The sequence below is a fragment of the Herpailurus yagouaroundi genome, unplaced genomic scaffold (assembly GCF_014898765.1).
Source record: "Herpailurus yagouaroundi ecotype Mexico unplaced genomic scaffold, PumYag 139, whole genome shotgun sequence".
Classification (NCBI taxonomy): domain Eukaryota; kingdom Metazoa; phylum Chordata; class Mammalia; order Carnivora; family Felidae; genus Herpailurus; species Herpailurus yagouaroundi.
In genome coordinates this window covers 68225323-68239933 of record NW_024412394.1, presented here as the reverse complement: position 1 = coordinate 68239933, position 14611 = coordinate 68225323, and the positions used below count along the sequence as shown (strand labels likewise).

General features: G+C 42.0%; 1 protein-coding gene across 1 annotated transcript in view; it reads left to right on the top strand.

Moving 5' to 3' along the window:
* METTL24 (methyltransferase like 24) overlaps positions 1 to 6871 on the top strand; it is a 105469-nt gene extending 98598 nt beyond the window's left edge. The window contains exon 6 of the mRNA XM_040474618.1: positions 5427 to 6871. Coding sequence (XP_040330552.1) covers positions 5427 to 5741 — 315 coding nt within the window. The 3' untranslated portion in view covers positions 5742 to 6871. The remainder of the gene's footprint in view (positions 1 to 5426) is intronic.
* Positions 6872 to 14611: the final 7740 nt, after the last annotated feature.

Here is a 14611-nt window from a genome sequence, read left to right as displayed (position 1 = left end):
TTTCAAGTTTATATATCTATTTTGAGAGAGAGAGAGAGAGGGAGAGGGAGAGAGAGAGAGCACATGAACAGGGGAGGGACAGAGAAAGAATGGGAGAAAGAATCCCAAGCAGGCTCCGTGCTGTCTGCACCAAGCCCAGTGCAGGGCTCAATCTCACGTGACCTGGGCCAAAATCAAGAGTCCATTGCTTAACTGACTGAGCCACCCAGGTGCCCTGGTGATAGGGTCTTTAAGGAGGTCAAGCTAAATGAAGTCATGAGGTGAGGACCTCATCCAATAAGACTGGTGCCCTATAAGAGGAAGAGATACCAGGAGTGCATGAGCACAGAGTAAAGTCCATATGAGGGCACAGAGAAGAAGCAGCTGTCAGCAGGCCAAGGAGCAGCCTCAGGAGAAACCACACTCGCCGACACTTTGATCTTGGACTTCCCAGCCTCCAGACCTGTGAGAAAATATAAATGTCTGTTGTTTAAGCCCCCCGTTCTCTGGCATTTTGTTATAGCATCCTGGGTACACTAATACAGTATCTAAGATTTTTACCTATTTGCTTTACTTGTCCTTGTGTTTTCTTATTAGTCATCCTTAATCCATTGGCTGTCCCAGTTCTTTGTCAGCTTCCAAGGAAAGCCAGATCTGATAGCAAATGCCACGTTTCAATTGATGTCCCTTCTTTAATAATATTTTGATGACTAAGGGCTTCATTATTTTTCCTGGAGTATTGCTTATGTCCAGCAAAGGTTCATGTCTACTCTAATACTGTAGATCATTCATGGATTTGTATGTACATTTGAAGATTGCTTTTATTAACTGGGCCAATTATTTGCAGACATGACCATGAACGGTTCGTTTCACCCTTTCTGTGTATGCCACTATTGCCCTCAAGGGCTGGAATCTTTCTCACCTCCCCTTGAGTCTGGGCTGGCCCTATGATTTGCTTTGACCGACAGAATGCAATGGAAGTGATGTTGGTGAATCCCAGCCCTAGTTCTTTAAAGGTGTTGCACTGTGTAATGCAGTCTGCCTATCCTGCTGGGAGTACCTGGGAAAGGGAGAAGGCTCAGGTGGGGAGCTGCAGGCATGAAGATGTTGAGCGCCTGCAGAGTTCCAGGATGGAGAGGGAAGTGGCTAGGGAATGGGGGGATGTCAAGGACAAAGTGCACCAGCTGGCCCTGGTCTTGTGGCCAGGAAGGAACCAGGAATGAAGCACAGGGGTTTCATGATGGTGGTTTCAATTGGCCTCGGAGCCCTGTTGACCTGCCCTGGATATTGCAAAGTTGTAACTGTCAGGGCTGGCTGATGTAGGAGCTAGCAGGACAGCATCCATAATTGCCTCAGAGAGCTGCTGGCCCTTGGACCTCTGGTACGGGACACTTTCTCCAGGCATTGACTGCGGAATTGGCTCCAGAACACATAGTGTCTTCCCAAAGCTGTATGATGATAGCTCCCCTAAACACTGTAGTACTTTGAATTGCATGACCTCAAAATTCATATGTTGGAGTCCTAACCCCTAGTACCTCAGAATATGAACTTAACTGGAAATAGGGTCATTGCAGACATAATTAGCTGAAATGAGGCCATACTGCTGAAGGGTGGGCCCCTAATCCAGTATGACTGGCGACCTTATAAAGAGGGGAAATTTGGACACAGGCAACACGTAAAAGAAGAAATAACACAATGGGAAGATGAAGAAATAGATCAGAGTAACGCAGAAGCCAAGGAACGCCAAAGACTGCCAGCAAACCACTAGGAGCTAGGAGAGAGCACGGAACAGGGGCAGAGAGAGAGGGAGAGAGAGAATCCCAAGCAGGCTCCATGCTGACAGCACAGAGCCTGACTCACGGACTCACGAACCGTGAGATAATGACCTGAACCGCAATCGAGTCAGACGCTTGATGGACTGAGCCACCCAGGTGCCCCTGTGGTACTTTTTTCTAGCAGCCCCAACAAGCTAGTACAGAGGCTGGTACTAGGGGCCCCTTTCCCCACTTTCCCTCATCCCTGCAGTTCTGGGTGGATGAATGCAGCCATCAACTTGTGCCCATGACGAGGAAGCTGCCAAAATGGCCTCACATCTTAATCCACTTAAAATGAAAGTTCTCGTTTCCTCAGAAAGTTCTGGGAAAGGAGATTTATTGGATCTTTCAGGCACAAGGGAAAGGAGATGATTTTTGGTAAGAGGACCCCTTTAATGCCTCTGAAATGATGCTAGATACGTGGTTTGATCTACCTTCTTCAAGACCTTTCTACCCAAGAATATGTCTTTAGTTATCCCAGAGTTTACGGAGGGTTAACACTGAGTTGTTTCTCTCAAGAAAGCTGAGTTAACCTAACTGTATTAGGATTGGCACTCAGTTATTCCAATGTAATCATTTGCATGACTTTTCGTGCCTTAATTGTTGAGAGCTGATGTTAGCATCTGAAAAGTAACATACCTGGTGCGGAAACGTTTAGTGCCTTAGACTAACGGTAACACTGGGTGCATTATGAAGGAACAGTGGAAATTACATTTGCAAGATCGCTGTGGCGATAGAACGTTCTGTTAGACAAAAAAAAAAAAAAAAAAAGAAAAGCACGCAGGAAAAGAAAACCATGTTTTATTCACAGCATTTGTCTGGCTATGCTCTCAGACTGGAAGGCAGGGAAGAGTTTATGAGCTGCTCAGTGCTGCACCAGCCTGGGCCGGATGATTTAGAGCAGCCTGCCCAATTCTGATTGAAGTAGAGAAGTTTCAGTCACTGGAATCAAAAGAGGTTGGCAGTGTTGTTGTATTTGAAAATGCTTTTCGCACTTTAGATAGGATAGCATTTTGTAAGTGAAAATTGGATTTCCACAGAAAGCACATATTTGCAGTGATGTATCCCAATTTGGTTTTTCTTTGTGTGTTTCTCATAACTTCTGATTGATAGCTTATTTTAAAAAAATGTTTGGAAAAAAATATGTAATGTATATGCCTCTGTCTTCACCAGTGTAGTTTTTAGGTCAATTTTAGGCTGATTAACTTTGCCCTGTCCCTTTAGTAGTTTGTTTTATTGATCACGTTCGATATGTGCAAATTCATAGAAAACTATGGTAAGAAATAAGGCTCTAAGGATTTAAAAAAAATTCTTAACTATGTGAATTGCCACAAAGTGTTGATTTTGAGTTTGGGATACTTTCTGTACTAATTGAGAACATTTTGTGAAGTTTTAATTCTATATTTCTTCTGGCAGTTTAATTACCCTAATTCAGAAATATTCTGCTTAAAGTCTCAAAGATCAAACAAGTCAAAAAGGTGGGAGGGCAGCAAGATGAGAAAAGAGTGAATTAATTCTGTTGTGTCCAGTTCACAGGAATTATCTTAGCCCTTGTGCACGCTCTTCTGGAATCTGCCTTTAGTCGGTTCCTTTCAGAAAAGAAAGTTGTTTTGTGTTTTGTTTTTCCATGTTGCTTTTTCCTCTTTGAGTCTGGACAGGCTGGCTTCCAGATATCTGGGCTATTCTAAGGCCTCTTGGTATTCTTGGGGTATTGCCATCTCTCTTTCCCGGGTGGATCATGAGGTACTGTCCAAAGCAAGACAGTGGCAAAAGCATCTCCCCTGGGATCTCAGGATGCTGCTGGGCCAAGACCATTTTCCTGGAGCAGTAATGTCTAAATCCTCTGTATCTTCTCCTCCACCCAACTCTGAAATCACACAAGCAGTGTTGGCAGCCCAGAGTCATTTCTACCAAGTCTCTGCCTCTAGGGCTGTTTCACTGAGATTGCACCTGTAGAGAGTAATTCTTTAAGCTGTAACGTGTTCTGCAACTCTAAACTGGGGATGTTGGTAATACTGCTTCTACTCGCTGACCCTTATTCACTCTCTAATAGCAACCTGGTTTCCACACCGAAAGCCGTCGAGGGAATCTGAGCTACCATTTTCCCCCTTGTGGTTTACGAGGAGTCGGCATCGCATAAGTGGTTAAGAACGTGCTCCAGGTAGACAGACTCAGTTCACCTGTCACTACTGCCTCTCAGGCTGTGTGATGGGGGATGGGTTGTTCTCTGAGTCTGGGTTTCCTAAACTTCAAACAGGGATGGAAACAGTGTCACCCTTGCAGAATCGTTGAGAGGAGTAAATGGACGTTGCAAGCGAAGCACTATGCGTAGTGCCAGGCGCATATAAGCACTCAGCAAGTCGTTAGCTCTCACTGCTTTCTGGAGGTATTTGGGGTTCTGTTATTCTAATAGCAAAGCCAGCGAAACTGAGCTGATTCTCCTGACTTAATGAATTGCAGCATCTTTCCTATCCTTTCCTACTCTTCCTATATTTCATCTTCCCTGGAATGTGAACTTCCATTCATTAGATGAACAGAGGATGGTGTTGCCTCCCCCTTCCCCGCCCCCTTTTAAAATGCTGTGCTGGTGTTTACTTTGAAAAAGAAATCATTGGGGCGCCTGGGTGGCGCAGTCGGTTAAGCGCCCGACTTCAGCCAGGTCACGATCTCACGGTCCGTGAGTTCGAGCCCCGCGTCGGGCTCTGGGCTGATGGCTCAGAGCCTGGAGCCTGTTTCCGATTCTGTGTCTCCCTCTCTCTCTCTGCCCCTCCCCTGTTCATGCTCTGTCTCTCTCTGTCCCAAAAATAAATAAACGTTGAAAAAAATTTTTTAAAAAAAGAAAAAGAAATCATGGAATAATAATAGATTTTTTTTTTTATTTTTTTTTTTTTTTTTTACAAGTCTAACATTCAGATACCTGAGAACTCTGCCTGGCTACTAGTCCTGAGAAATTGGAGGGAGCTGAGGTTCGTGAGGCAGTCTTGCAGGCAGTGGCCCTCTGCCAGTCCCTCCCGGTGGGCCACCATTCTGTCTGGACCATGGCTGGGTTCCTGTGAGCAGGGTCTAGGTTGTTGGGGAGGGGCCATGGGCATGCAGTTCTGTGAAAACACATGCTCCAGCGTCTCCTTCTCAGGCATCCATTCTCATTAGGCAGAAGGTAGGACGGTTCGTTATGATTTCTGGCTGGCATTTCATTATTTGTATATTAACATTTAGTGTGGAGTGAGGTTAAAAATTCATGTTGCGGGCGCCTGGGTGGCTCAGCTGGTTAAGCAGCAGACTTCAGCTCAGGTCCTAATCTCACAGTTCATGAGTTTGAGGCCTACGTGAGGCTCTGTGCTGTCAGATCAGAGCCTGCTTCAGATCCTTTGTCTCTGTCTCTCTCTCTCTGCCCTTCCGCCACTCGTGCTCTCTCTCAAAAAAACCAAACGTTTTAAAAAAACGCACAAAAAAACATTTAAAAGAAAAGAAATTCATGTTGTCAGTGGCCATTTGAAAAAGCTGTCTAACTCTAAAATTTGAAACATTCTGCTTTCGTAGGAGGTAGTTATACGGTGATGCTCCTGATGTCAAGATGGTATTTTTAACAACGCTTATTGAATCTGCTAATCTCATTTCATCATTTTGTTACAGATTGATGTTCTCAAAGCAGATCTGGAAAGCGCAGAATGGAAAGTTTTAGAAAATCTTATTCTGGAAGATGTCCTTGAACAAATTGGACAGCTCACCTTTGAGGTTCATCTCCACTGGCCCGGGTTTGAGGTCAGTGGCCGGGACAGCAGTGTCGTGAGGTTCTGGTACAGCCTCCTCAAAGAGTTAGAACTAAAGGGTTTCAGGCTTTTTCATAGTTACAAAGATTTATCTAAACCTCAGCTGTTCCTGAAGAAAGATATTTTCAATGCAAGTAGCTGTTATACTCTGAGTTGGGTGAATACAAGATGGAAATAGGATGAAAGACCTCATCAAGAACTCAAGGAAATAATTACAGCGTGAGGCGTGTCCAGCAGTCTAATTATCGGTGTCCTTGTCCAGTCTCCACTAGCCTGTTACCTGCTTGAGGCGGGGGTTGTGTTATTGCCTCTGTAGTGCATGTAGCTTGGCACCTGCCACGTGCTAGGGGCACAGTTAACACTCGGGGAAGGGATGGACACAGAGGGCCATGGGAGTCAACCTCCATCTGCCCAGATGCTAGGCCTTTCACCTGTTTGCCTCTGACAGAGTGGGGACGCTTGTCCTCCTTCTTTTTAACATGGAAGATAATCCCCCACATGTCTGTTTTCCCTAAAATTCGTTTTGTGTCTGAAGTCCATGAATTCAGCAACATGAAGAAGAAATTACATAAATTTTCCATTCTTACTGCATTCCTGAGATTAAGTTTGTAGCTTACTGTTCAAAACAGAGCCTTTCCTTTGACTTTCACTCAAAGGTTTTTTTCTGTTCACCTTGGTCAATAACATTGTTTACAACCTTGTAGATTTCAATCATTCCTACTTGCCTTTTGCCGAGGGCTCTGCTGTGGGGTTGTAAGAGCCACTGATGCTGGTTTCTGGGAACTCAGGCACACCAAATTCTGTCTTTGAGTTTCAAAGACTAGAACATCAAGAACTTCAACTCAGGATTCCTTCAGACTCAGCCTTAAATCCCCTTCTGTTCCTATGAAACTAAGCACAAAGCAGAATTTGCGTGTCTTTACTGTTGCCTTTTCTGACTTCAGACCTGATTTCTCAACCACCGACTTGCCTACGCTGTCAAATATTTTTTTTTTTGTTTTAATACATGATCTGAAAGATTAAGGGAGTTTTTCGTAACTGCCAGTTGGCATTCATTACAAGACTGTGGCCTGAGAGCCAAAATCTGTATCTTCCCTGGGATGGTTATGCAGTATTTCAGTAGTGCCAATCTTTTTTACATTTTTAAATATTAAACAGAAAAGTGTAGGTTCTCAGTAGTTCAAATGATCTCTATCATTTTTATTTATAGGATTAGACATTTATCCCTACGAATGATTTTCAAAAATTCTACTTCAAATAAGTTAAATGGTATAAAATAAAGCAAATTATTACCTTATTATAAGTTAAGTTTATTTCCTGGCATTTTTACATCCTGAGAGAGCAGGAAAATTTTGTGTCCATTGTTTGTTCAAGAAATCTAGGGAGTGAGTAAAATACTGATTGCTACTAGTCTTTATTCCTTTTTCCCACTTTTTACCTCCTTTTACTCCAGATGTTCCCTGTGTTGGCTTTTTGTTTCTTGCAGTGGTTTGAAAATACCGTTCCTCAAGTGAGAAACCAAGATATATTAGCTAGATAATCTTACTAACTTCAGTTCAAAAGGGAACAAGATTTTCTGAATTAGTAGTGATGATTTTGAAAAATACAAATGAGGTTTTTATTTTAAAACTCATAGTACACTAATAAAATTCATTGAGGTGGGAAGACCAGCTTGAATAAGTGTGATTTAAAGTAGCAGTTAGGAGTGCCCGAGTGGCTCAGTCGGTTAAGTGTGCGACTTTGGTTCAGGTCATGATCTTGTAGTTCGTGAGTTCAAGCCCTGCATTGGGCTGTGTGCTGACAGCTCGGAGCTTGGAGCCTGCTTCAGATTCTGGGTCTCCCTCTCTCTCTCTCCCTCCTCCCCTCTCTCTCTCTAAAAAAATAAAAATAAAAAAAAATAGCAGTTAAGTTGCCCTCAAGACCATAGGTATTTCAAAAGCACAAAGTGGCGTAACTCTCAGTTTGCATGGTGTTGTCTCCAAAACAAGGTTAACTTCAGCCTAGTTCCTGTTTGGATTATATCACAGATTATCTCTTTTATTTTTTAATTAAAATTTTCCACACTGAAGTATGTACAATAAACCTACTTTTTACATTAAACCTTTTTTAAACCTTCTTTTACACTAAAGTGTGAAATGTACTAATCCTATGTGTCCAGGCTGATCAGGTTTTAGATATGTACACACCCATATTAAGATTTTTAATTCATCAGATTGAAGATTTAAGGAATTACTGAAAGCCCCCTTTGTACAGGGCAGGTTACCACTTAGTCCAGATTGGTGGTGCAGAACGTTGACTTCATTACATTATATATATATCTGAGGTAAGAATGGCTGTACTGTTAAGGAGAAAAACCACTCAAAATAAATCACAAACACACCCACCCACACCCACCTACTAGGCAGCTTGTTCAATAGTTATTTGTACTTGTTTTATGCTTATTTCTAAGGCTGTCCTTCATTCCCTTCATGGATAGTTTGAAATTTATGATGAGTATTCTGACTGTTGCTATGGTTTCCCTGCCTCTAAAATTTGTTATGCTTATTGTGTAGGCTGGGGTTTCTTAACCTCAGCACGGATTGCCATTTGGGGTTGGCTAATTCCTTATTGGGGGAGGGAGGGCTGTTCTGTGCATTGTAGAATGTTCAGCAGCATCCGTGGCCCCACTCAATACCAGGAGCATCTCTCCCTCTGCTCCCTCAGTTGTGACAACCACACATGTCTCCAGACAGTGGCAAATATCCCCTAGCGGCAAAATCATCTGCCGCGGAGAAATACTGGTGTGGGCCATGAGACAGGGTCTGGGGTACCACAGGACTGCTGTTTGGGAAGCTCCTGTTTGAGAAGAGCAGGAAAAATGAGAACCAGCACCACTGTAACCACTACAAAGGCAGCACAAACAAAACACAGAGAACAGATGAAGTCAGGAGCTGCTATTGAGAGCTTAGCGTGTGTCCAGCACTGGGCAGAGATTGCCCCTGATTCTCCCAGCAACCCTGCCAGGAAGTGTAATTTTCCCAGTTATACTGCTAAGGGAATTCTGAGAGATTAGATAGCTTTTCCAGAACATGCCACTAGTGGATGATGGTAGAGCAGGAATCCACATCTGAGCCTTTCAGATCCGGAGCCTGTGCTGGCCCCCTTCCCTCCACAATGCCACCTCAATAGCCTCTAACAGATGTAAGATGCTACTCCCATGGATGTATTTTTGCTTCCTTATTAGTAAATGGGGTGTGTGTGGGTGTGTGTGTGTGTGCGGGGGAGGGAGAGAACCACAAATATACTAAGATCAGACCTGCAAATCTGTTAGCGTTGGGACATTTTTGTAGCATGCAGGTTTAATTTAAACAACCTACTTGCGGGGCGCCTGGGTGGCTCAGTCGGTTGAGCATCCGACTTCGGCTCAGGTCATGATCTCACGGTTAGTGAGTTCGAGCTGCGCATCGGGCTGTGTGCTGACAGCTCGGAGCCTGGAGCCTGCTTCGGATTCTGTGTCTCCCTCTCTCTGCCCCTCCCCCGCTCATGCTCTGTCTCTCTCTGTGTCTCAAAACTAAATGTAAAAAAAAAAAATTTTTTTTTAAACAATCTACTTGATTAAAATATGCCTGCCAGATGGAGGCTCAGTGAAAGAATATGGGGACCCAGCAACCCCTCGGTCAGTATTTCAGTTGCCAGAAAAGCTCTTGCAAGGCCTGGAAGCCGCTCTTGGCCCTGGCTCATCCCACTGTGTGGTACTTTCCTCATGGGTTTAGAAAGGGCACAGTCACTTGGAAGTTCAGTGTTTCCTTTGTTTAGTCTTTGACCTGCACATACATGAGCTTATTCTTAACAGAGCAACGCTCATAGATGGATCTGAAAATACAATTTAACATTGGTCTTCAAATGATGACAAATCTGTTATTTTTTTAGGTGAAAGACACAGTGTGTCAGAGATTCAGAGGTCCCCTTTTAGCACAAGCTGTGCCACAAGTTGAAATTAAAGTCAAAGAAAAAAGAATTTCCCTTTTCTCTTAGAGTGATTGTATTTGATGCAGCGATCACAGGTTATGCTATAAACATTTGTAACTATTTGATACGTTCAAATGAAGGCAGCCAGGGAGAAGTTGTTTGTTGAACATCTGTTAGAGTTTACATCAGGGTAGAACAAAAGTAGAACAAAAGTAACTGCAAACTCATGAATTTACAGTGTTTAGTCCAATTAGCTATTTGTGTAAGCCATTTCTGCCTTGGCTATACGATTTTAGGTATAGTAAATATGGCACAAGGTTTGTATTTCTGCAGTATTACATGTTTGGATTTTGCAAAGCTTGGATTCATACCGGGGAACCCCCCTCATCATCATATTTTGTCAGATTAAAAATGAAGCCCTCATTAAAACAGATTATTTTATTTTGACAATAGTACCTCCCAGCTCAATTAATATACTTGTTCACTTCTGCTAGAGGTAAGTTTATGTTTTTGCCTTTTAAGCAATAATGTAATTCTTTTTGTATTAGCCAATTGCTGATTCTTTGTGAGTTCATAAATACACTTAACCCTGTGTAAAAAAGTCTTTTTCTGATTGAGAGAGGTATTTGTAGTTACTTATCACATGAAATCGGAACCCAAAGATTCAACGTATTCAACTGCCTACATTTAGATCTTATAGAAATTCTTTACATAATTATATTTCTGTCCTTAAGGAAAATAAATCAAGCAAGCTAGTGCCATACTTCGTGTTTAGCACTATATGGAAAAAATGCTAGTTCTCATTAAAACCAATGCTTTGTAAAACTAGCAATGTTGCTGTGGGCACAGTTGTGAGAAAGTGATGGGAGCCCGACTCTAATGGAAGAGGCCAAGAGAACGTCTTTAGCTAGGTTCTGTTTTACTGAAGAAGGAAACACACATAGTCTGGGTAACTGAGTGTTTCTTTTAAATTACCTCGGAGAGAGCAAGCTGGAAGCCGCAAAGATTATGCTGCAAATCTGAGATTTAAAAAATACACAAGAAAGTTGCATTATGTAAAGGTGGCAGAATAGTAGGATGAAAGGAGACAGATTTTGATGCTGTGGGTAACTAGCTATGTGGTATTAAACAAATCATCACCTTTATTGGCCTGTTTTCTTATGTTAGGTTGGAATATTTGATTTCTAAGGTTTCTCCTACCTTGATGATCTCGTTATTCTAAGGTTTTTGTGATTAGGGAAGGCTTAGACAGTGGTAGGATAATTTCTTGATTTGTGCGCTATAAAGGGAAGCCTTGGGATAAATTCAGAAGGATCTAAATGATGTGCTATTCAGAAGAAAAGGCCGGGGCACCCGGGTGGCTCAGTTGGTTAAGTGTCCGACTTCGGCTCAGGTTGTGATTTCGTGGTTGGTGAATTCCAGCCCCACGTCAGGCTCTGTGCTGACAGCTCAGAGTCTGGAGCCTTCTTGGGACTCTGTCTCCCTCTCTCTCTGCCCCTCCCCTGCTCGCACTCTGTCTCTCTCCCTCAAAATAAATAAACATAAAAAAAAAAAAAAAGGCCCAGATAATAGGGGACTCTGTTCTGATGGCTCTCCAATCAAATGAAGTCCCCTTAGGCAAAGTACCTTTTTGGATAACACACTTAAACTCACCTGGTTCTAAAAACCAGGTCTCAGACTGCACTGGTTTATCCTTTTGTTTCGAGAATGTGCTAAAAAAGTGGCAATATCTGAAGATGCTAGGTTAAGTATGTATGTATCTATGGTGATCCTTTTGTGTGTACATGTGTGAATGTGTTACCTTTTGTACACACACAACACAAATGTATAGACATATACCTTTATACGTATGGATGAATTCCTGAGAAAGAAAAATCTTCAGACACACGAAGCTCAGAGGGAGCCTGGACCCTGACAGAGCAGGAACCTGTACCTCCTGCATTAGTGCTAGGAGTTGAGTGTATCAGTGATGCTAGAGGCCTACAGCACTGGACATAAGGCTGTGTTGGGGGAAAGGATTGTCCTGGAGACACCTGCAGCAGTGGGTGTCTTCCTTCCTCAAAGGAAGAGTCCTAAAAACCCACCCCTCTCACCCCCACACCACAAGAAAGCTTTATCCTTGCTGTAGCTCTAGGAGGAAATCAAAGTTTCCCATGAGAATTTGAAGCCCCTGGCCGTTTTAAGGAATTGAATTTATATTAATCTCATGGTGAGGAAAACCATAAGGTGAGAAACTGAGGTAAAAAACTGAGGGAGTGAGGGTGAGGGTAGATGGCAGAAGCAAATGTAACACCACTGCGAAGGGACTGCTTCAACTCAGACTACAAAGGCTTTCTTATAAAACAAAATGAAAAACAAAACAAGACGCACAGGAGATGCATTCCTAACACAAAGTTACAAGTGACAAAGAAATGGCCCACCATGAGGTAGAGTTGACAGACACAAGAAACACTGGGATTTTTAGCCTAAGAACTTGACATAGCAAATCTTAAAGAAAATACAAATTGTTTAAAATGATTATAGGCGTGAAAGACTATACAAATAGACCTTCCATCAAGGGAAAGTCATTGGAATACATTTAACGGATTAAGTGGCAGATTAGACACAGGTGAAGAGACCTCCAAGTGAACTGGAGGAAACTGCCCAAAATGTAGCACAGAAAAGTATAAACATGCACATTCTTAACATTTTCTTGGGTAGTTTGAACCTTAGAAGATGAAGCAGTAAAGTTGAACATTTGAACCACGTAAAACGTGCTGCGAGGCCTGTACGTGCAGTATGGCAGCCATTAGTCACATTTTGCTATTGAGCACTTAGAATGTGGCTATTGTGACTGAGGAACTGAGTTTTACATTGTATTTACTTTTAATCCACTTAAATTTAAAAACTTATACCTGATTCAGTTATTAGAAGACTCTCTTTGCAACAACTTGGGCATGTAAATCGACTTGGTATAAAAGAGGTGGAATATTTCATGGATGTTTAGGGTCTGAATGGAGATGTGCTGTTAAGTGTAAAATATACACCAGATTTCAAAGACTTAGTATGAGAAAAGTAAATATTTAAAAAATAATTGAATGTTGAAGTAATACCTTGGATATGTTATCTTAACTAAAATATTAAAATTAACATCCCCTGGGCTTTTTTTTAACCTTTTTCTTTTTTTACATTTATTTATTTTTGAGAGACAGGGCACAAGTGGAGAGGGGCAGAGAGAGGAGACGGAACCCAAAGCAGGCTCCAGGCTCTGAGCTGTCAGCACAGAGCCTGGCATGGGGCTTGAACTCACAAACCGTGAGATCATGACTTGAGCCGAAGTTGGATGCTTAACCGACTGAGCCACCCAGGTGCCTCACCCCTGGGTTTTTTTTTTGTTTTTTTTTTTTTTTAAATGTGACCATTACATTAGAAAGTTAAAGTCTACGGCCATACCACCCTGAACGCGCCCAATCTCGTCTGATCTCGGAAGCTAAGCAGGGTCGGGCCTGGTTAGTACTTGGATGGGAGAAAATTAAAAATGACACACATGAAAAAAAATTACACAGCTCACATTTTTCTATTCAACAGCATGATACTGGGACATGTACTTAAAATATGCTTGAGATTTGAGTTAGTCCCTCAGATCTCAAATGCTGAAGGGTGGAGAGTAGGTTGTGGAGAGCTAAAAAAAAATTCATCTGAACTTTGTGACTGCAGTTACAGGAAGCTGTACCAGCAAAGGAATTATCTTTCTTTGTCGCTAAAAATAAAGCCACTCTAAGGACTCTGGCTGCAAATTGTGCCTTCTTTTCCCTTAAGTTCCAGATAAAATTGTGGTGTTTAGGTTGAGAAAGTGGTTCCTACAATTATTATAGTGATTATGAACATGGAAAGTACACATAGAAATACAGATAATGTATATCTATACATATAATCACACACACACATGCATATATACACAAACACGCATGCACACACATGTATTTGTTTTTGGTTAGCAAAATTTATCTTGAGTTTACATGTTTCTGAAATGAGGCTCAAGATAGACTCTACATCAGTGTTTCTCATTCTCAGTGTACCTGCCTATCAACTGGGGACCTTACTACAAGTGCTGAATTTGATCCAGTGAAGGATATATATATATATATATATATATATGGATACAAAAATACGAATATATGAATGAACACAGAAATATATATGTTCACTGGCTCCTCCAACGAACCTCCATTTTCTTTTCTGTATCTCGGTGAGCAACACCATCTCCACGTGATTCTGATACAGCTGGTCCTCAGTCCCTCTGAGAAACACTTTTTTCCAAGGAGAGCCTCCGTAACCCACGAAGTGTGGCAGTCCTTATGGCTATCATCCAAGGGTTTAAGATTTCACTGTTCTTGTTTTCCTCCCGGTAATTTATAAACGTGCTAAGGACATCAGGCACCCTCACTGTGCATCGTCAAGAATCACTATACTTTTTTACCTAGGGAAGCGCCTGTCTGACGCTATTCCCTGTCCTTTATCTTCAGAGTGTCTCCTTAGGGCAAAACATTCCCAGCTTGTGCTTCAATATTTAAATGTTCATTTGATTAAAACTTTCAGTATAGCATCACTTTCATTCCAACCTTTAGGGAGGAAATCTGTCCTGGGTGTGATAAAAAGGTCGCAGTGAGGAGCAGGGGCCAGAAGGTAACCACTTAATTTCAGCGACCATATGGATGGTCTTGAGGCTTTTTGAAGCTGGGCAAGAGCCGCACTCATTTGTGTACTCTGAAATAGGTACAGTCATGACTCAGTGTCACCACTAGGTGTATAAATATGGAAGGCGTTAAACTTAATCTGTGTGCTCTCAGCGTGCTGCCCTGTATTTTTGTTACGTAACTAGAATAAACCCACTAATGTTCCATATTAAAATACCATCCCCGCCTCTAAAGCACCATTTCTCCCCAGAAGATAAAAATGACCCATGAAAATCTGCAAATGGTTTAATCTGTTGTCTCTCAACAGAGTTAACCCTTAAAACTAAGAATGAAAATTTTGATAACACTTTCTACAAAAATGCTTTATTTAAAAATACGATCTTTTTAAAAAAGAGACAACTTTTATATACAGTTACTTAGTTTA